This window comes from Dipodomys merriami, unplaced genomic scaffold, assembly GCF_024711535.1.
Source record: "Dipodomys merriami isolate MVZ:Mamm:240054 unplaced genomic scaffold, mDipMer1.0.p SCAF_33, whole genome shotgun sequence".
Classification (NCBI taxonomy): domain Eukaryota; kingdom Metazoa; phylum Chordata; class Mammalia; order Rodentia; family Heteromyidae; genus Dipodomys; species Dipodomys merriami.
The window spans coordinates 6,989,972-7,011,676 of NW_027204826.1; the positions used below are offsets into that span (position 1 = coordinate 6,989,972).

A 21,705-nucleotide genomic window follows, 5' to 3' on the forward strand; every position below is an offset into this window, starting at 1 on the left:
GTAAAATTTCTGGGAGGTACACATGATGGCGAGCTAACATTTTATACAAACTTGAATCTCTGGACTCAGAGCATATAGGACAATTGTGTAGTACTTCAATAGCTTGATACAAGAGTGAGTACCGGTCCCAAACAACAATAAGCAACACTCGAGGACCGTCAGTTGTCTCAGGGTGACAAAATTCTTTTCTTATCACGTTTAAGTTAGGCTTCAAACCTTTGCTATGAGTCATTCACGTGACTTCTTAGAAAATCGGTTTCCAAACTCTTCCATGACTGGATGCTTGTGGGTAATGCGGGCAATGCTACCTAGTCAGGAGGGTAAATCTGAGCATCATGGTTCAATGCCAGGTCAGGCAGCAAAGTGCATGAGACTCTTATCTCCAGTTAGCCACCAGAAAAATAGAAGGGTAGCTGTGACTCAAAGTGAAGAGCATTAACCTCCTGAAAATAGAGCTCAGAGACAGAGCCCACAACGTGAGTTCAAGCTCCACAGCCTACCACAAACAGAGAGAGAAACTTAGAGACAGAAATATCCCTGATCACTCCATTGAGAAATCTAAGATGTTTTCCTGTTCTTCCACAATTCACTACATAGTACCACATCATGCTTATCCATACTTGGCTAGCTAGCATCTATTTGGTGTTTCATAATTCATTCCACATGCTCCCATAGAACCTGAACAGCCATACACCCACTCACCAATTGGTTATTCTACATTTAGGCCAATAATATCTCCATACCATCTACATGGTCAGCCGTATCATCTTTTCAGCACCATCACTGAATATGATTTCAATAATGAACACGTGGAGCACCCACAACTAAACCGTTTGCATAAATAGAAAACCTTTTGATTCATTAAGAAAAATTGTGTCCCACTTTAGAAAATATATTCTGAAAGGTCCTTACCTCCAGAGCATTTTTGTAGAAAAAAAAGACAGAGCGGAACCATCAAACTCTGAACATACAATGACTAAGAGGAATCTCTTTTAAGTAGTATCCAGGGTGAAGTAAGTGGAGAGAGAAAAACAATCATACAACAGCCTGTCCTGTTCCCCATAGAGAAAAGACTCAGATTTGGCATAGCAGCTGGTGTCTGCAGGCTTCTTTGCTGTTTTCTTATGCAGGTAGTGGGTCATGAATTTCATGCTCTCACTTCAGTTGTTTCTACTGGTGGCTGGTGTTCTGCCACTTGAGCCAGTTCCCAGTTCCTGCTTCTTGAGGGTTAATTAGAGATATTATGACTTTCTAGTATTAAGAGAAACGAATCCCTCAAACTCAGCATTCTGCCTATTTGACTAAATTAATGGTCAGGAGCTAGTTTGTGAGGGGAAACTTCATTTCTTTTCTCTATTTGATATATGTACCTAAAGGATAAGTCTGGCTATTGCTAAACTAATATGTAATATTCCCATTTCTATATATATCGCTTTGAAAAATTGTGTAAGTATCGAACAGACGGAATACAATTACATGGGCAAGGTAATGAGTACATTTCTTATCAAGCATTGTTGCCTCCTCTTTTGTTTCCCCTTCCTATCCCTTCCCATCTCCCCCCCCCACTGTCCCACTCTCCAAGACCCCCGCCCCCCAGGCCAAACTTGTAAAGTTCGTTTTTCCACAAAACAAGTTCGAATAACAAAAACGATACTTACCAGAAAGAACACTGCTGGAGCAATATCAATACCAAATTTCAAACTCTACTACAAAGCCATAGTAATCAAAACAGCTTGGTACTGGCACAAGAACAGACCTCAGGACCAATGGAATAGAATTGAAAACCCAGAAATGAACCTATAGACAGTTAGTCATCTAATCTTCCATAGGGGAGCTAAAAAAATCAAATGAAAGAAAGACAGCCTCTTCAGTAAATGGTGCTGGCAAAAGTGGTTAATCACTTGTAGAAAACTATAACTAGATCCTTATATATCACCTGCACCAGAATCAGCTCCAAATGGATCAAAGACCTCGGAGTCAAAGCAGACAACCGGAAAACATTACAGGATAGAATAGGAGAAATCCTAGGTCTCCTTGTCACAGGCTGAAATTTTCTTAATAGAGACTCAGAAACACAACAAACCAAAGAAAGTTTGGACAAATGGGATTGCATGAAATCGCAGAGCTTCTGTATGGCAAAGGACAGAGCTAGCAACATCAAAATAAAGCCCACAGATTGGGGGAAGATCTAAAATATATCTAAAATATACCTGGAACTCAAAAAATTAAATTCCTCAATAAGAAATCTTCAAAGAAACAACTGCCCAATAAATATGTGGGCTAAAGACTTAAAGAGAAACTTCTCTGAAGACGAAGGAAGGATGGCCTATAGACACATGAAGAAATGTTGAACCTCTCTAGCCATCACAGAAATGCAAATCAAAACAATGAGTACATTTCTTATCAAGCATTGTTGCCTCCTCCTTTGTTTTCCCTTACCATACCTTCCCATCTTTCCCCCCAACCCGTCTTCTCCTAGCCCCCCACCCCCGCGCCAGAGTTGTAAAGTTCGTTCTTCGACATAATGTCTTGGACATCTCATTGTTGCATTGGGTCCACTTATATCCCAATTTAAACAATTTGTTTTTTCCCTTCCCCCTCCACAAATTATACCAATATCAAATTCAGTGAAAACAGGGGTTATACCGTGAGGGAGGGACATACAAAACAACAAAAAATTATCTTATAAATATGTTAGAAACAATAGCAAGAAAGGAAAAACATTTCAGTCCTTATCTTGGGGTTCATTTCACCTAATATCAACTTATCTGTTTCTTCATGTCTCAGACATATACTAGTTATTGCAAATAAGGGAAACCATGGCACCTAGGTATCTTGGCACCTGGCTTACTTCACTTAATATAATTTTTTCCAAGTCTTTCCATTTCCTAACAAATGGGACAATGTCATTCTTTCTGATGAAGGCATAGAATTCCATTGTGTATATATACCACATTTTCTTAATCCGTTCATCTACTGAGGGGCATCTGGGTTGGTTCCATATCTTAGCTATGGTAAATAATGCTGCAATAAACATAGTTGTGCTGGTAGCTTTAGTCTGGTCTTTTCCTTGGTTTCAAACTACCATTGTGTGCCGGGTGGCAGTGGCTCACACCTGTAATTCAAGCTACTCAGGAGGCTTAGGTCTAAGGATCTCGGTTCACAGCCAGCCCAGGCAGGAAAGTCTGTGAGACTCTTACCTCCAATACACCACTAGAAAACCAGAAGTGGCGCTATGCCTCCAGTGGTAGAGCTGCAGAACACAGGGACAGCGTCTAAGCCAAGAGTTCAAGCCCCACGACTGACCAAAAATACCCAAAACAAACAAACTATCATCGCCCAAATTTTAAGCCTTAGATGTCTTCATCTTTTGTGCTAGTAGTGGAATTTTAACTCAGAGCCTTGAGCTTATTTTTTCTTCAGTGCTTAAACACACAACTGGAGCCATGAGTTCTTGACTTTTGCTGGCTCATTGGGTAAGTGTCTTTCAGATTTGTCTAGAAGGGCTGCTTTGAACCATCATCCTGAGGAATGATAGGGCACTCTTGAAGCTAGAATTATTGAGAAGGGCCATGACACCTGCCATGTCTTTGTCCATCTGGTTAAGTCTTATTTCTTCTATAGATGATGGCTTTTACTTTACAGTGTATATATTTCCTATGTTTTTGTTCAAATACTTTTTCCTCAAAGTAGATTTTTTATGTCATTTTGAGGTGAAAGTTTCTTATATATGTGCACAAAGCACAATGCGTGTGCATACAGACGTGAACTCACTGTTGGAACAAAGTTCCCTACGCAGTACTTTTAGTCTGGCTTTTGTCTCAATAGACAGAACAACTTTCAAGGGCATCTGGTTTGCTCTGTCCTAGAGCTTTAGCAGTGGCCCGATCACTCCATGCAGGCATGGGCTGGGTTCCTTGCACTCCCTGTGCATTGAACAGTTTCCTGTATATCCAGTGGGTTCCCTTGGGCAGCTCCAGGTCACTCTGTGTTTTGCCCCCACTCAAGACGCATGTGTCTGGGGTATCAGATTGTAGGTTGAAAAAAACACGGTATTTAGGATTCATGAATTGTACACCATAAACGTAGACATTTTAATAAACTTAGAAGAATAAATACAAATAACAATTGATAACTATCAGAACAAAAAGAAAAATATAGATATACCCAAGGAGAGGGGAGGGGAGCTCTAAGTCTAGGTCGGCCTCGAAGTGGCCTTCAGGCCCAAATTCCACCTCCCAGTCCTCAGAGGGTTCTACCTCCTCCCAGAAGACAGGATTTTCTCCTGGAGTACAGGGAGGGGCAGATTCTAATTTCTCAGTTGGAGATTGGTTCTCCTGCAGCAGGACAGATTTGTCCACATATTCTGTGAGGACAGATGCACTTTCCTGAGGTGCATCTAATATTTGGGCCTCACCAATTGGTTCCCCTGCACACAGGCTGGGGACATTTTCCATTAACCCCGCATGTGATACTCTATCCAGCCCACCAGGAGGTGTGCTGCTCTGACTGGTTTGGGGCTGATCTGGGCCAACTTCCTTTAGGGTCCCTACAGGTGCATCTGTGTCCCCTGTGGGGTTCAGACCCAGTGGCATATCCACAGGAATCACCACCTCTTTGGGCCTCACTGCAAATGCATCTAACCCCTCTACATGCACATGCTTTGTGGAGTCCAGTGATGGCTCCAGATCTCCATCCATCACCGCCCCTGACATCACCGATGGCTTCTTTCTCTGGAGGTCAGGAGAAGCTGCTCTATGGCGACCAAAACCTGAGAACAGAAAGAGGTCAAGGATTTTGAGAGTGGACTCTGGCTGTTAACGTGGAAATAAATTTCCATGAGGATCTAATGCAGGAAGTTGCAGTTTACTTTGGACTGAACACTGATGAGAAGGTAGGGTCTTTCCCATGAGTGGCTAAGCCCGAGTATTTTCACAAATAGCACAAACACTGCCTGGCAGAGAATATCAGAAAAGGACATTGTGCCAACCTGGGTGGGAGCAAGCGCTCTCAGCCAGTTAGGACCCCCCCGCCTAGAGGCCAGGGCCCCATCCCTACTCACAAGCTCTGAGGTGACTACACAGGGACTTCTTCCTCTTTTTCTTGTTCTCCTTCTTCATGGGCTCCTCCAGTTCACCAAGCAGAATGTGTAGGCGGAGGGCCAGGTCCGAGGAGGGCATGTGGAACATGGCATAATGGGTCAGTTCTTTGACGGTGTCTCGGTTCTGACGCTCACGGAAATCAGCAGGGTAGCAGTCCATCCACATAGTGAAGATGGAACAAAGGGTGCTGTGGGCAGATTGGTGACAAGAAGAGTGAGAGCCCGTCCTCCCCATCCTGAACCTCCATAGCCCCTTTCTGCAAGGACTCCTATTTGCAGACTGGCATGTTGGGAAGAGAGAATCCTGAGAGCAGGTTGATCTTCACAACCCACTTCTAGAAGATTCTGAAAGACAATACTCCAAAATCCTCACCATGATAGGTAACAAGAAGGTTGTTTTCCAACAGAGAGTCCACAAACACACCATAGCTGTGTCCTCTGCCTTCCATTCAAGTCCCAAGCCCCTCTCTGCCCCTTTGTTCAAATCCGAATTCGTGTGCAAAAGAGACAACTGCACTTGGAATCAGAAGCCTCAAAAATGTCCACTTTGAAAGAAGGTGGCTTTTCTTGGTGCCACAGTCCACTTACCTCTTAATTTTTTGTTCTTCCTCATAGTTATGGCCCCGGAATCTGTACCTATGAGAGGAGAGGAGGAAGTCAGCTCTCTGGTTCTATGGGACTGGCTCATCCAGATGGGAAGGAAGTCTGACACATCATTGAGACATGGCTACACAGTTCAGCGAAAATTCTGCTAGCAGGCTGATATGCATCTGTCCAAGGTAAATGTGCCCGTGGCTCATGCTTCTAATCCTGGCTGATCAGGAGCATGAAATCTCACAATCACAGTGTGAAGACAGTACTCTACTGTAAAGGTCTAAACACTCTAATTCTCAAAAGGCCAGAATTGACCCTGCAGTTCGATTGGTGCAGTGCTAGTCCTGAGCACCAATGGGACAGCATCAGGCCCTGATTTCAGGTTGCAGAACTGGCACACACATGAACATAATTGCTTCAGGGGTTATAAATCAGCCAAAATAATCCCTCCGTGACAGCTCAGAAGTGATCCAGCCTCCAGTCCACCGCCTCCTCCAGCCTTTCTTCTGTCTACATTACTTCACAGGCTTCCTAATGCTACTGAAATCTTATTTACTAATGGGAAATGTGATTTCCTAGAACCTCACCTAGGGGAGGGAAGAAGTTGGGTGACACAGGCACATGCCTGTAATCAGAGCCCTGATTTCTGCGTCTCCAGTAGTTTCTGAGGGAAAGGTCCTGGGCAGGCCACTACCAAGAAACTAGCCAGGGTGTGCAATTCTTTGTCTCATGCCAAGCTCCATTAGAAGACCCCCGTAAAATCAACAGGTTCAGAGAGGTGTCAAGTATTCCCCAACTCGGCCAGGAGGGGCTGAGCAGCCCTGGATTGGAAAGGGAAACACTCACTTTTTAAATACAATATCCAGCACTTGCTCCATTGTCCCCCACTGCCTGTAATTGTGGAGGAAGGCTCCAACATAGAAGAGATCGCCTTTCTGGTAGGCAGGGACCAGGTTCATCACTACCGTGTCCAGAAGGCCTGCCTCCGGGCTCCATATATTGGATGGCACATTCAGGGTCAGGGCTGACTCAGTGTCACACTAAGGTGGTAAAAAGAATGAAAGAAAACCATGGAAATGAGAACACAGTTCAAAATGAACAATTGGGATCGAATGGATTGAAAAACTATACAGAAAGCCTTATCTCAGTGTAGGCAAAAGCACATAAGAAGCTTCTAGTGCGGGCAGGTTGGGGTTAAGTGGGTTTCCTCTCATGAGTATACCTTGCCTGAGTTGCCTCGTGTGTTCCTTGATGTCCTGTAGGAAAAACCCCTGAGATGCTGGCTTCGTGGCTTGCCACTGATCCAGTGTCTGCAGCTTTGGCTGAGGCACCCATAGCTCTCTTGCCTGAGACCGGAGTCTCGCTTTCCGCGAATACAACACAAGAACATCTTTCTCGTTCGCGAGTCGCAGGCCAAGTGAGCTGGCTTGAGCCAACTGTCGGGTACAGTTGCCTGCTATCAGGGTTCCGTGTTCTATTCCATTGTGAAGGAGGCAGGGTCACCTCTCAGGGCCCAATGACCTTTTACTGCTTCCTCACACAAGAAAAATCCCCTCCCCCATATCACCATGTGTACATGTAGACGTAGTTCAAAGCACATCTTGTTTGTCCAATCCTAAGTTGCTAGGCCCAGGCGCTGCTATGGCCTCAGCTTCCAAGAGCCAGTCCTAGGTCACATCCATGCCCTATTTGTCACTAGTCCTCTCCTTCTGCACAAATCATTTTGCTTCTCAGGGCCTTCTCTGCCTGCCACCTCCTTCTTGCACGTATTTTGACATCAACATCCTAGGTCATTGTTAACTTTCTGTAGCCTTATCTCTTGGTCCTTGAAGCCTCTCTGTTCTGTCATCTGGAGCTCATGCAAATACTTAGAAATGGGAAAATCAAAGAAGTATTGGAAAATAAACAGTACACACATAATCAGACATTGTGACAGGTGTCCATTTTTGTAAGAGAGAAGTCTATTTTTTTATACTTGAATGAAATTTCATGGAGGCAAGCAGAGAAAGGAAGAGATGCTGCATTCCCTTATTATCACAACTAGGATTTCTTTTTACTATAGCTTTGAAGGATTTCGTATTTAAGGATAGAAAACTGCTCCTGTGCTTTTTACAAGCTACTCGTTTATACAGTTATTTGCCTCTGAAGTCTTGGCTTCTGTTTCCTATGATCTATCCTCCTCCTCAACACAAATGCGAAGGGGGGATTCCACAAATCCTGAGCTGTTGTCCATTCTCTGGATAAGAATTGAAGATACAATAGTGACTGTAATGTTGTGTGTGTGTCTGTGTGTTGTGTATGTCTGTGTCTGTGTCCGTGTGTCCACTGCCTGGCGTACATAATTGAGGATGCAAGTAGGTGGCCCAAGCTCTGAAAGATAACTGATTTGGAATAAAGCACTGGAACTTAGTGTATTTCTCCCGTTAGGGGATATATGAAGGACTTAGTATACCATTTAGGTAGGTAATTTATACTCACTGACAAGTTAATGAAATCACCTTCTTCATTCCCAGGTACACATTCCACTTGGAAATGTGTCAGTTGATGTGGTGGTTGATTAAGACCATGGTGTGCAGGAAAAGATGTTAGAAGAAACTCGAGTTTAACTTCTTACATATACATACAGACATGAAAATAGATTTCTACCTACTTGTGCATGTGTGGGCTAACATACACACACATGTTTTCTTGCTCCTGCCTCACTAGAAGAAGCCCACTTTAGTTCTAACAGCTCCATTTATAATGGCATTTTCCAATACAAGAAATTGTCAGTCTTGCTGAAGGCAGTGTTATTACCACCTTTGGATGGAAAGCAATACGATGAGCATATATCAGCATATCTACAACCAGATTTACAAAACCATAATTGTCTAACTATAACAGTTGTTGAAACACCAGTAGAAATGTAGAAGTCATGTAAAATTTCTGGGAGGTACACATGATGGCGAGCTAACATTTTATACAAACTTGAATCTCTGGACTCAGAGCATATAGGACAATTGTGTAGTACTTCAATAGCTTGATACAAGAGTGAGTACCGGTCCCAAACAACAATAAGCAACACTCGAGGACCGTCAGTTGTCTCAGGGTGACAAAATTCTTTTCTTATCACGTTTAAGTTAGGCTTCAAACCTTTGCTATGAGTCATTCACGTGACTTCTTAGAAAATCGGTTTCCAAACTCTTCCATGACTGGATGCTTGTGGGTAATGCGGGCAATGCTACCTAGTCAGGAGGGTAAATCTGAGCATCATGGTTCAATGCCAGGTCAGGCAGCAAAGTGCATGAGACTCTTATCTCCAGTTAGCCACCAGAAAAATAGAAGGGTAGCTGTGACTCAAAGTGAAGAGCATTAACCTCCTGAAAATAGAGCTCAGAGACAGAGCCCACAACGTGAGTTCAAGCTCCACAGCCTACCACAAACAGAGAGAGAAACTTAGAGACAGAAATATCCCTGATCACTCCATTGAGAAATCTAAGATGTTTTCCTGTTCTTCCACAATTCACTACATAGTACCACATCATGCTTATCCATACTTGGCTAGCTAGCATCTATTTGGTGTTTCATAATTCATTCCACATGCTCCCATAGAACCTGAACAGCCATACACCCACTCACCAATTGGTTATTCTACATTTAGGCCAATAATATCTCCATACCATCTACATGGTCAGCCGTATCATCTTTTCAGCACCATCACTGAATATGATTTCAATAATGAACACGTGGAGCACCCACAACTAAACCGTTTGCATAAATAGAAAACCTTTTGATTCATTAAGAAAAATTGTGTCCCACTTTAGAAAATATATTCTGAAAGGTCCTTACCTCCAGAGCATTTTTGTAGAAAAAAAAGACAGAGCGGAACCATCAAACTCTGAACATACAATGACTAAGAGGAATCTCTTTTAAGTAGTATCCAGGGTGAAGTAAGTGGAGAGAGAAAAACAATCATACAACAGCCTGTCCTGTTCCCCATAGAGAAAAGACTCAGATTTGGCATAGCAGCTGGTGTCTGCAGGCTTCTTTGCTGTTTTCTTATGCAGGTAGTGGGTCATGAATTTCATGCTCTCACTTCAGTTGTTTCTACTGGTGGCTGGTGTTCTGCCACTTGAGCCAGTTCCCAGTTCCTGCTTCTTGAGGGTTAATTAGAGATATTATGACTTTCTAGTATTAAGAGAAACGAATCCCTCAAACTCAGCATTCTGCCTATTTGACTAAATTAATGGTCAGGAGCTAGTTTGTGAGGGGAAACTTCATTTCTTTTCTCTATTTGATATATGTACCTAAAGGATAAGTCTGGCTATTGCTAAACTAATATGTAATATTCCCATTTCTATATATATCGCTTTGAAAAATTGTGTAAGTATCGAACAGACGGAATACAATTACATGGGCAAGGTAATGAGTACATTTCTTATCAAGCATTGTTGCCTCCTCTTTTGTTTCCCCTTCCTATCCCTTCCCATCTCCCCCCCCCCCCACTGTCCCACTCTCCAAGACCCCCGCCCCCCAGGCCAAACTTGTAAAGTTCGTTTTTCCACAAAACAAGTTCGAATAACAAAAACGATACTTACCAGAAAGAACACTGCTGGAGCAATATCAATACCAAATTTCAAACTCTACTACAAAGCCATAGTAATCAAAACAGCTTGGTACTGGCACAAGAACAGACCTCAGGACCAATGGAATAGAATTGAAAACCCAGAAATGAACCTATAGACAGTTAGTCATCTAATCTTCCATAGGGGAGCTAAAAAAATCAAATGAAAGAAAGACAGCCTCTTCAGTAAATGGTGCTGGCAAAAGTGGTTAATCACTTGTAGAAAACTATAACTAGATCCTTATATATCACCTGCACCAGAATCAGCTCCAAATGGATCAAAGACCTCGGAGTCAAAGCAGACAACCGGAAAACATTACAGGATAGAATAGGAGAAATCCTAGGTCTCCTTGTCACAGGCTGAAATTTTCTTAATAGAGACTCAGAAACACAACAAACCAAAGAAAGTTTGGACAAATGGGATTGCATGAAATCGCAGAGCTTCTGTATGGCAAAGGACAGAGCTAGCAACATCAAAATAAAGCCCACAGATTGGGGGAAGATCTAAAATATATCTAAAATATACCTGGAACTCAAAAAATTAAATTCCTCAATAAGAAATCTTCAAAGAAACAACTGCCCAATAAATATGTGGGCTAAAGACTTAAAGAGAAACTTCTCTGAAGACGAAGGAAGGATGGCCTATAGACACATGAAGAAATGTTGAACCTCTCTAGCCATCACAGAAATGCAAATCAAAACAATGAGTACATTTCTTATCAAGCATTGTTGCCTCCTCCTTTGTTTTCCCTTACCATACCTTCCCATCTTTCCCCCCAACCCGTCTTCTCCTAGCCCCCCACCCCCGCGCCAGAGTTGTAAAGTTCGTTCTTCGACATAATGTCTTGGACATCTCATTGTTGCATTGGGTCCACTTATATCCCAATTTAAACAATTTGTTTTTTCCCTTCCCCCTCCACAAATTATACCAATATCAAATTCAGTGAAAACAGGGGTTATACCGTGAGGGAGGGACATACAAAACAACAAAAAATTATCTTATAAATATGTTAGAAACAATAGCAAGAAAGGAAAAACATTTCAGTCCTTATCTTGGGGTTCATTTCACCTAATATCAACTTATCTGTTTCTTCATGTCTCAGACATATACTAGTTATTGCAAATAAGGGAAACCATGGCACCTAGGTATCTTGGCACCTGGCTTACTTCACTTAATATAATTTTTTCCAAGTCTTTCCATTTCCTAACAAATGGGACAATGTCATTCTTTCTGATGAAGGCATAGAATTCCATTGTGTATATATACCACATTTTCTTAATCCGTTCATCTACTGAGGGGCATCTGGGTTGGTTCCATATCTTAGCTATGGTAAATAATGCTGCAATAAACATAGTTGTGCTGGTAGCTTTAGTCTGGTCTTTTCCTTGGTTTCAAACTACCATTGTGTGCCGGGTGGCAGTGGCTCACACCTGTAATTCAAGCTACTCAGGAGGCTTAGGTCTAAGGATCTCGGTTCACAGCCAGCCCAGGCAGGAAAGTCTGTGAGACTCTTACCTCCAATACACCACTAGAAAACCAGAAGTGGCGCTATGCCTCCAGTGGTAGAGCTGCAGAACACAGGGACAGCGTCTAAGCCAAGAGTTCAAGCCCCACGACTGACCAAAAATACCCAAAACAAACAAACTATCATCGCCCAAATTTTAAGCCTTAGATGTCTTCATCTTTTGTGCTAGTAGTGGAATTTTAACTCAGAGCCTTGAGCTTATTTTTTCTTCAGTGCTTAAACACACAACTGGAGCCATGAGTTCTTGACTTTTGCTGGCTCATTGGGTAAGTGTCTTTCAGATTTGTCTAGAAGGGCTGCTTTGAACCATCATCCTGAGGAATGATAGGGCACTCTTGAAGCTAGAATTATTGAGAAGGGCCATGACACCTGCCATGTCTTTGTCCATCTGGTTAAGTCTTATTTCTTCTATAGATGATGGCTTTTACTTTACAGTGTATATATTTCCTATGTTTTTGTTCAAATACTTTTTCCTCAAAGTAGATTTTTTATGTCATTTTGAGGTGAAAGTTTCTTATATATGTGCACAAAGCACAATGCGTGTGCATACAGACGTGAACTCACTGTTGGAACAAAGTTCCCTACGCAGTACTTTTAGTCTGGCTTTTGTCTCAATAGACAGAACAACTTTCAAGGGCATCTGGTTTGCTCTGTCCTAGAGCTTTAGCAGTGGCCCGATCACCCCATGCAGGCATGGGCTGGGTTCCTTGCACTCCCTGTGCATTGAACAGTTTCCTGTATATCCAGTGGGTTCCCTTGGGCAGCTCCAGGTCACTCTGTGTTTTGCCCCCACTCAAGACGCATGTGTCTGGGGTATCAGATTGTAGGTTGAAAAAAACACGGTATTTAGGATTCATGAATTGTACACCATAAACGTAGACATTTTAATAAACTTAGAAGAATAAATACAAATAACAATTGATAACTATCAGAACAAAAAGAAAAATATAGATATACCCAAGGAGAGGGGAGGGGAGCTCTAAGTCTAGGTCGGCCTCGAAGTGGCCTTCAGGCCCAAATTCCACCTCCCAGTCCTCAGAGGGTTCTACCTCCTCCCAGAAGACAGGATTTTCTCCTGGAGTACAGGGAGGGGCAGATTCTAATTTCTCAGTTGGAGATTGGTTCTCCTGCAGCAGGACAGATTTGTCCACATATTCTGTGAGGACAGATGCACTTTCCTGAGGTGCATCTAATATTTGGGCCTCACCAATTGGTTCCCCTGCACACAGGCTGGGGACATTTTCCATTAACCCCGCATGTGATACTCTATCCAGCCCACCAGGAGGTGTGCTGCTCTGACTGGTTTGGGGCTGATCTGGGCCAACTTCCTTTAGGGTCCCTACAGGTGCATCTGTGTCCCCTGTGGGGTTCAGACCCAGTGGCATATCCACAGGAATCACCACCTCTTTGGGCCTCACTGCAAATGCATCTAACCCCTCTACATGCACATGCTTTGTGGAGTCCAGTGATGGCTCCAGATCTCCATCCATCACCGCCCCTGACATCACCGATGGCTTCTTTCTCTGGAGGTCAGGAGAAGCTGCTCTATGGCGACCAAAACCTGAGAACAGAAAGAGGTCAAGGATTTTGAGAGTGGACTCTGGCTGTTAACGTGGAAATAAATTTCCATGAGGATCTAATGCAGGAAGTTGCAGTTTACTTTGGACTGAACACTGATGAGAAGGTAGGGTCTTTCCCATGAGTGGCTAAGCCCGAGTATTTTCAAAAATAGCACAAACACTGCCTGGCAGAGAATATCAGAAAAGGACATTGTGCCAACCTGGGTGGGAGCAAGCGCTCTCAGCCAGTTAGGACCCCCCCCCCTAGAGGCCAGGGCCCCATCCCTACTCACAAGCTCTGAGGTGACTACACAGGGACTTCTTCCTCTTTTTCTTGTTCTCCTTCTTCATGGGCTCCTCCAGTTCACCAAGCAGAATGTGTAGGCGGAGGGCCAGGTCCGAGGAGGGCATGTGGAACATGGCATAATGGGTCAGTTCTTTGACGGTGTCTCGGTTCTGACGCTCACGGAAATCAGCAGGGTAGCAGTCCATCCACATAGTGAAGATGGAACAAAGGGTGCTGTGGGCAGATTGGTGACAAGAAGAGTGAGAGCCCGTCCTCCCCATCCTGAACCTCCATAGCCCCTTTCTGCAAGGACTCCTATTTGCAGACTGGCATGTTGGGAAGAGAGAATCCTGAGAGCAGGTTGATCTTCACAACCCACTTCTAGAAGATTCTGAAAGACAATACTCCAAAATCCTCATCATGATAGGTAACAAGAAGGTTGTTTTCCAACAGAGAGTCCACAAACACACCATAGCTGTGTTCTCTGCCTTCCATTCAAGTCCCAAGCCCCTCTCTGCCCCTTTGTTCAAATCCGAATTCGTGTGCAAAAGAGACAACTGCACTTGGAATCAGAAGCCTCAAAAATGTCCACTTTGAAAGAAGGTGGCTTTTCTTGGTGCCACAGTCCACTTACCTCTTAATTTTTTGTTCTTCCTCATAATTATGGCCCCGGAATCTGTACCTATGAGAGGAGAGGAGGAAGTCAGCTCTCTGGTTCTGTTTGACTGGCTCATCCAGATGTGAAGGAAGTCTGATACATCATTGAGACATGGCTACACAGTTCAGCGAAAATTCTGCTAGCAGGCTGATATGCATCTGTCCAAGGTAAATGTGCCCGTGGCTCATGCTTCTAATCCTGGCTGATCAGGAGCATGAAATCTCACAATCACAGTGTGAAGACAGTACTCTACTGTAAAGGTCTAAACACACGAATTCTCAAAAGGCCAGAATTGACCCTGCAGTTCGATTGGTGCAGTGCTAGTCCTGAGCACCAATGGGACAGCATCAGGCCCTGAGTTCAGGTTGCAGGACTGGCACACACAAGAACATAAATGCTTCAGGGGTTATAAATCAGCCAAAATAATCCCTCCGTGACAGCTCAGAAGTGATCCAGCCTCCAGTCCACCGCCTCCTCCAGCCTTTCTTCTGTCTACATTCCTTCACAGGCTTCCTAATGCTACTGAAATCTTATTTACTAATGGGAAATGTGATTTCCTAGAACCTCACCTAGGGGAGGGAAGAAGTTGGGTGACACAGGCACATGCCTGTAATCAGAGCCCTGATTTCTGCGTCTCCAGTAGTTTCTGAGGGAAATGTCCTGGGCAGGCCACTACCAAGAAACTAGCCAGGGTGTGCAATTCTTTGTCTCATGCCAAGCTCCATTAGAAGACCCCCGTAAAATCAACAGGTTCAGAGAGGTGTCAAGTATTCCCCAACTCAGCCAGGAGGGGCTGAGCAGCCCTGGATTGGAAAGGGAAACACTCACTTTTTAAATACAATATCCAGCACTTGCTCCATTGTCCCCCACTGCCTGTAATTGTGGAGGAAGGCTCCAACATAGAAGAGATCACCTTTCTGGTAGGCAGGGACCAGGTTCATCACTACCGTGTCCAGAAGGCCTGCCTCCGGGCTCCATATATTGGATGGCACATTCAGGGTCAGGGCTGACTCAGTGTCACACTAAGGTGGTAAAAAGAATGAAAGAAAACCATGGAAATGAGAACACAGTTCAAAATGAACAATTGGGATCGAATGGATTGAAAACTATACAGAAAGCCTTCTCTCAGTGTAGACAAAAGCACATAAGAAGCTTGTAGTGTGGGCAGGTTGGGGTTAAGTGGGTTTTCTCTCATGAGTATACCTTGCCTGAGTTGCCTCGTGTGTTCCTTGATGTCCTGTAGGAAAAATCCCTGAGATGCTGGCTTCGTGGCTTGCCACTGATCCAGTGTCTGCAGCTTTGGCTGAGGCACCCATAGCTCTCTTGCCTGAGACCGGAGTCTCGCTTTCTGCGAATACAACACAAGAACATCTTTCTCGTTCGCGAGTCGCAGGCCAAGTGAGCTGGCTTGAGCCAACTGTCGGGTACAGTTGCCTGCTATCAGGGTTCCGTGTTCTATTCCATTGTGAAGGAGGCAGGGTTACCTCTCAGGGCCCAATGACCTTTTACTGCTTCCTCACACAAGAAAAATCCCCTCCCCCATATCACCATGTGTACATGTAAGACGTAGTTCAAAGCACATCTTGTTTGTCCAATCCTAAGTTGCTAGGCCCAGGCGCTGCTATGGCCTCAGCTTCCAAGAGCCAGTCCTAGGTCACATCCATGCCCTATTTGTCACTAGTCCTCTCCTTCTGCACAAATCATTTTGCTTCTCAGGGCCTTCTCTGCCTGCCACCTCCTTCTTGCACGTATTTTGACATCAACATCCTAGGTCATTGTTAACTTTCTGTAGCCTTATCTCTTGGTCCTTGAAGCCTCTCTGTTCTGTCATCTGGAGCTCATGCAAATACTTAGAAATGGGAAAATCAAAGAAGTATTGGAAAATAAACAGTACACACATAATCAGACATTGTGACAGGTGTCCATTTTTGTAAGAGAGAAGTCTATTTTTTTATACTTGAATGAAATTTCATGGAGGCAAGCAGAGTTAGGAAGAGATGCTGCATTGTCTTATTATCATAACTAGGATTTCTTTTTACTATAGCTTTGAAGGATTTCGTATTTAAGGATAGAAAACTGCTCCTGTGCTTTTTACAAGCTCTTCGTTTATACAGTTATTTGCCTCTGAAATCCTAGCTTCTGTGTCCCATGATCTATGCTCCTCCCTCAACACAAACAGGAAGAAGGAATTTCACAATATGTTCATCTGTTTTCCAATCTCTGGTTAAGTATTTAAGATACAATAGTGACTGTGAATGTGTGTGTGTGTGTGTGTGTGTGTGTGTGCGTGTTTGTTTGTGTGTTTGTGTGTGTGTGAACTCGGGGCCTTTGCCATATCCTTAAGCATCTTTTGCTCAAAGCTAGTGCTCTACCCGCTGAGACAGACCTCCTCTTTGAGCTTTTTGTAATAAGTTGGAGATGAGAGACTCATGGAACTTTTCTACCCAGCATGGACATTGTTCCCCTTCAGCCTCATCTCTCCTCTACTGTGGCAATGGCAGTTCAGTTTCTGGATTTCCCACCTGAGCACGCGCACAAGTCGTCCTCCCACTGCACCTGTCTTTTCTACTACAGGAGGGGCCCAGGTGTCCTCTCAAAACTTAGTGCCCTGAGGGTAAGAACCTCTGAAACTCAGAACCAAGCTTCCTGAAAAATTAGGATCACAAGCCTAAGCTCTAAGTGATCAGCTCATTACCTGCCCTGCCTTTGTTTGTTAGTTTTTTTAGTTGGTCATGGGGCTTGAACTCTGGGCCTGGGTACTGTCCCTCAGCTCTTCAGCTCAAGGGTAGTGCTGTACAACTTTGAGCCACAGTACCATTTCCTTTTTTCTGGTCGTTTATTGGGAGATCAGAGTCTCATGGATGTTCCTGCCCGGGCTGACTTTGAACTCTAATAGTCCGATCTCAGCCTCCTGAGTAGCTAGGATTACAGGCATGAGCCACTGGCACCTGGCCCCATTTGGTCTCTTGATATTTTGCAACGTTGATAGTTGTGATTGGCATGGATGAAAGGGGAGAAAGAGATCTATACTGGAAGTTCTCTGAAATTTCCCATTGTTAGTTTTTTTTTGTTCTTTTAATTTGTTTCTAGTAAAAGTTGTTCGTAGTTCTGGTCCTGGGTCTTAAACTCAGAGCCTGGGTACTGTCTCTGAGGTCTTTTGCTCAGAGCTAGCACACTACCCCTTGAGCTACATCTCCACTTCTGGCATTTTTGGTGATTAATTAGAGATAAGAGGCTCATGGATTTTCCTGCCCAGGTTGGCTTTGAACCACAGTGCTCAGATCTCAGCCTTCTGGGTAGCTAGGATCACATGTATGAGCCACCAGTACTCAACGGGATCTTTTTTTTTTTATTGTGAAAATACTGTACAGAGGGATTACAGTTACATGAGCAAGATAATGAGTACATATCTTATCAAGCATTGTAGCCTCCTCCTTTGTTTCCCCTTCCTATCCCTTCCCATCTTCCCCCCACCCCCCATCTTCTCCCCCCCGCCCCGCCTCACCAAAGTTATAAAGTTTGTTTTCGACATAACGACTTGTACATCTCATTGTTGCAATGGGTCCACCTGTATCCCTATTTAAATGATTTGTTTTTCCCCTTCCCTTCCACAGATTATACCAACATCAAATACAGTGAAAGTAGGAGTTATACTGTGGGGGAGAGACATACAAAGCAACAAAGAAATAATCTTATAAATGTATTAGAAACAATTTCATGAAAGAAAAAAAACATTTGAATACGTATCTTAGGGTTCATTTCCCTAACATCACCTTGTCTGACCTTTTCTGCTTGACTCAGATGTATAGTAGATATTGCAAATAAGGGAAATCATGGGACCTATGTTTCTTTGGGCCTGGCTTACTTCACTTAATATAATTTTTTCCAAGCCTTTCCATTTCCTAACAAATGGGGCAATGTCATTCTTTCTGATGGAGGCATAGAATTCCATTGTGTATATATACCACATTTTCTTGATCCATTCATCTACTGAGGGGCATCTGAGTTGGTTCCATATCTTAGCTACGGTAAATAATGCTGCAATAAACAGTCATGCTGGTAGCTTTAGTGTGGTCTTGTTTGTAAACATTTGGGTAAATGTCCCAAAGTGGGATTGCTGGGTCATAGTGGAGCTCTATGTGGAGTCTTTTGAGGAACCTCCATACTACTTTCCAAAGTGGTTGAAGAAGTTTACACTCCCACCAATAATGCAGTAAGGTTCCCTTCTGTCCACATCCCCTCCAGCATCTGTTATTATTAGAGTTCTTGATTTTAGCCATTCTAACTGGGTGAGGTGGTATCTCAATGTTGTTTTGATTTGCATTTCTTTTATGGCTAGGGAGGTTGAGGTTGAGCATTTCTTCATGTGTCTATTGGCCATCCTTCTTTCCTCTTCAGAGAAGTTTCTCTGTAAGTCTTTAGCTCACTTGTTTATTGGGCAGTTGTTTCTTTGAAGATTTGTTGTTGGGGATTTAATTTTTTGAGTTCAAGGTATATTTTAGATATGAGACCCTAGTCCCTTGTATGGCTAGTGAAGATCTTCTCCCAATCCATGGGCTTTCTATTGATCTTGCTAGCTATGTTCTTTGCCATGCAGCTCTGCAATTTCATGCAATCCCATTTGTCCAACCTTTCTTTGATTTATTATGTTTCTGGGTCTCTATTAAGAAAATTTTGGCCTGTGCCAACAAGACCTAGGGTTTCTCCTATTCCATCCTGTAATGTTTTCAGAGTGTTTGCTTTGACTCCAAGGTCTTTGATCTATTTGGAGTTGCTTCTGGTGCAGGGTGATATATAAGGAGCTAGCTTTAGTTTTCTACAAATTGTTAACCAATTTTGCCAGCACCATTTACTGAAGAGGCTGTCTTTCTTCCATTCTATTGTTTTAGCTCCCTTATCGAAGATGAGATGGCTATAGGTCTGTGGGTTCATTTTTTGGTTTTCACTTCTATTTCATTGGTCCTGAAGTCTCTTCTTGTGCCAGTACCAAGCTGTTTTGATTACTATGGCTTTGTAGTTGAGTTTGAAATTTGGTATTGATATTCCTCCTGCAGTGTTCTTTCTGTTGAGGATCGTTTTTGCTATTTGGGGTCCTTTATTGTTCCCTATGAATTTTTGGATTGCCTCTTCTATTTCCTTGAAGAATGAGGTTGGAATTTTGATAGGTATGGCATTGAATTTGTAGATAGTCTTGGGAAGTATTGCCATTTTCATGATGTTGATCTTTCCAATGGGATCTTTTTAAAAAGAGTCACTGCTGTGTCATACATCTAACATACTCCTGAATTTCATTAATTTTCTCTTCCCATCCACTGATGGAGGATATTAAAATTTCTTGGTATCTATTTCTCCAGTCCTTTATATGTAATAGATAATATTTGTATTATCTTAGCTGTTAGCATACACTTTGCAAAAAAGCCATATTTAAACTTTTCTTTTTAAATTTAGTTTTTAAATATATTTTTATTTTCTTTAGGTAGTTGTCCAAAGGAATCACCATTCAGCTGAGCAGTTTCTGAACACAGTACCTCTGGATAAAGCTTAAGAGTAAAACAAGAGTTCTCAATTGTCTCAGGGTTTATCCTGGGCTTGAATAGACTTTTTGGCTTCTCAGCAGGCTTGTGGTTTAAGGCTCCTGTCTGGGGTACTGCTACTTCTTTTGCTAGTGATATTGAAAAACTATCCCTCAAGTGTCACTTCAGTCTTTTGGGGAGGACTTTTGAAAATAGATGTCCCTCTGGACTGCTGCAAGCCACATTCACGTTCTTAGTGTCTTTTGCAAAGGCGCTAGCATTTGGTGTTTTTGAAAACAGCATATTGTTGTACTTGGGGTAGAATTTAGACACTCAACTATGATTTATAAAGGAATTGTCCGTAGCTTCTACTTTTTCTTACTTCCTGACACATGCTCCCTGTCCCACTGGAACTAGCTATAGTGGCCTTGTTGGGTGACTGCATTTGTTCTTGTTGCTTGTGGCTGGGATGCTAGCTTAATTCTCAAAAATCCATCCTCAGGAAGCCTTTCTCTGGCCCTAGTGAAAGAGGTCTGTTTTTTGCTAGCTATAATAATGAAATAGTATATATTATGTATATCTTAATGTTATATGTCATAATATCTTATATGTGTATATTATAGTATATAAATATACTATATATATACACATATATATCTTATATGTGTATATTATAGTATGTGTGCACATATGTATGTGCATATATACAAACATATGTATTTATTTTGTCTAAATAGACCTTAGATTCCAATATCAAGAAGCAACCCATTGTGAAGTTTAGTTTTTTAGAAATTGAGAGTGAATACCTCGCTTGTCAGTCAGGCACCAGAACACAAGGCTTAATGAGCTGCTTCTTGGTCTTGTGTGTGAGTCTCCAAGATATCAGTAAATGTATCACTTATTGCTGTCCAATCTTGAATTCCTGATTGTCTGAAGATTCATAGTAAGCACTCAATAAATGTTTAGCAAACAAATAAAGGAAAGAATGAGAGTAAGCACTGTGGCATATGGGAAGACCACACATTTGTAAAGCATGTATGTTTATTAATCAAACTGTGCACTGAGGTAAAACAGTTATTCATAGTCATTCTCATGGTGTTCTGCAGAGAGTATTTCTCAGATGCATACATTTATGAATCTTCACAAGAAAGAGGGTATCTTTTAATCAGAATTTTCAACTGAGAAGGAAGGGAGAATAATGTTATATGTGGCATTGTTGGAAATCTTTGGTGATTTCTTGTTCCTAAGGGATGCATGTAAGAATATTCATGCTTTGTGTTTTTACCCTTCCCCCCATGTAGAGGACCTTTGAAGAGGTCCCCCATGGGTCTGGATTTGTGTCTCTGCCAGTGGGACAGATTTTTCTGTGCCCAGGCTCTGTCTTTGAAAGTAATAATTGTGGTAATAATAGGCAAGGATTAAAGGCTCTAATTTATAGGTTGCATGTAATAATTTCATGTTAATAGTTAATAACTCATGCCAAATTCCAAGCCCAGTTTTTGCTACAATCATCCAAGCTCTCCCTGGCTTCTATTATTTTCTTGTATGTACATTGCTTTTTGATAAAGTGACTCTTAAACCCCAGGGCTTGAGGCATAAAAGTCCTATAAGTTTTGTGTTACTGACTGTCTTTGAGAAGTATACAAGTCAACTGAAAAATTATATGATGTGAATGAGTAAAAGATTATTCATGTGCTGTCAAGATTAATAGCAAGGGGTGCTAATGAGAAGCCCATGAAACACAAAGGGTACAGAGTGGCCACAGGTATATTCATTTTTAAGTTCAAAACCTTAATGGCTTATTCGTCTTGCCTTTGAGAGGAAAATAACAAATATAGCAACCACCTTCACTAAAATTAAGACTA

At 42.6% G+C, this 21,705-nt stretch overlaps 2 protein-coding genes and 1 long non-coding RNA gene across 3 annotated transcripts in view; 1 reads left to right on the forward strand and 2 right to left on the reverse strand.

The window, feature by feature from the left end:
- LOC138841981 (uncharacterized) overlaps positions 1 to 5,989 on the forward strand; it is a 26,108-nt gene extending 20,119 nt beyond the window's left edge. The window contains exon 4 of the long non-coding RNA XR_011376536.1: positions 5,717 to 5,989. This is a non-coding gene — a long non-coding RNA (uncharacterized lncRNA). The remainder of the gene's footprint in view (positions 1 to 5,716) is intronic.
- LOC138841977 (uncharacterized) lies at positions 4,085 to 7,138 on the reverse strand. The gene is made up of 5 exons (XM_070043057.1): positions 6,918 to 7,138; positions 6,542 to 6,735; positions 5,690 to 5,737; positions 5,063 to 5,289; positions 4,085 to 4,771 (listed from the first exon to the last, which is right to left on the reverse strand). The coding sequence occupies exons 1-5, from the start codon at positions 7,083 to 7,085 to the stop codon at positions 4,104 to 4,106; spliced, it is 1,305 nt and encodes a 434-aa protein (XP_069899158.1). The 5' UTR covers positions 7,086 to 7,138; the 3' UTR covers positions 4,085 to 4,103.
- A 5,522-nt stretch (positions 7,139 to 12,660) lies between these two features.
- On the reverse strand, positions 12,661 to 15,708 carry LOC138841982 (uncharacterized). The gene is made up of 5 exons (XM_070043061.1): positions 15,531 to 15,708; positions 15,156 to 15,349; positions 14,304 to 14,351; positions 13,677 to 13,903; positions 12,661 to 13,385 (listed from the first exon to the last, which is right to left on the reverse strand). The coding sequence occupies exons 1-5, from the start codon at positions 15,696 to 15,698 to the stop codon at positions 12,718 to 12,720; spliced, it is 1,305 nt and encodes a 434-aa protein (XP_069899162.1). The 5' UTR covers positions 15,699 to 15,708; the 3' UTR covers positions 12,661 to 12,717.
- Positions 15,709 to 21,705: the final 5,997 nt, after the last annotated feature.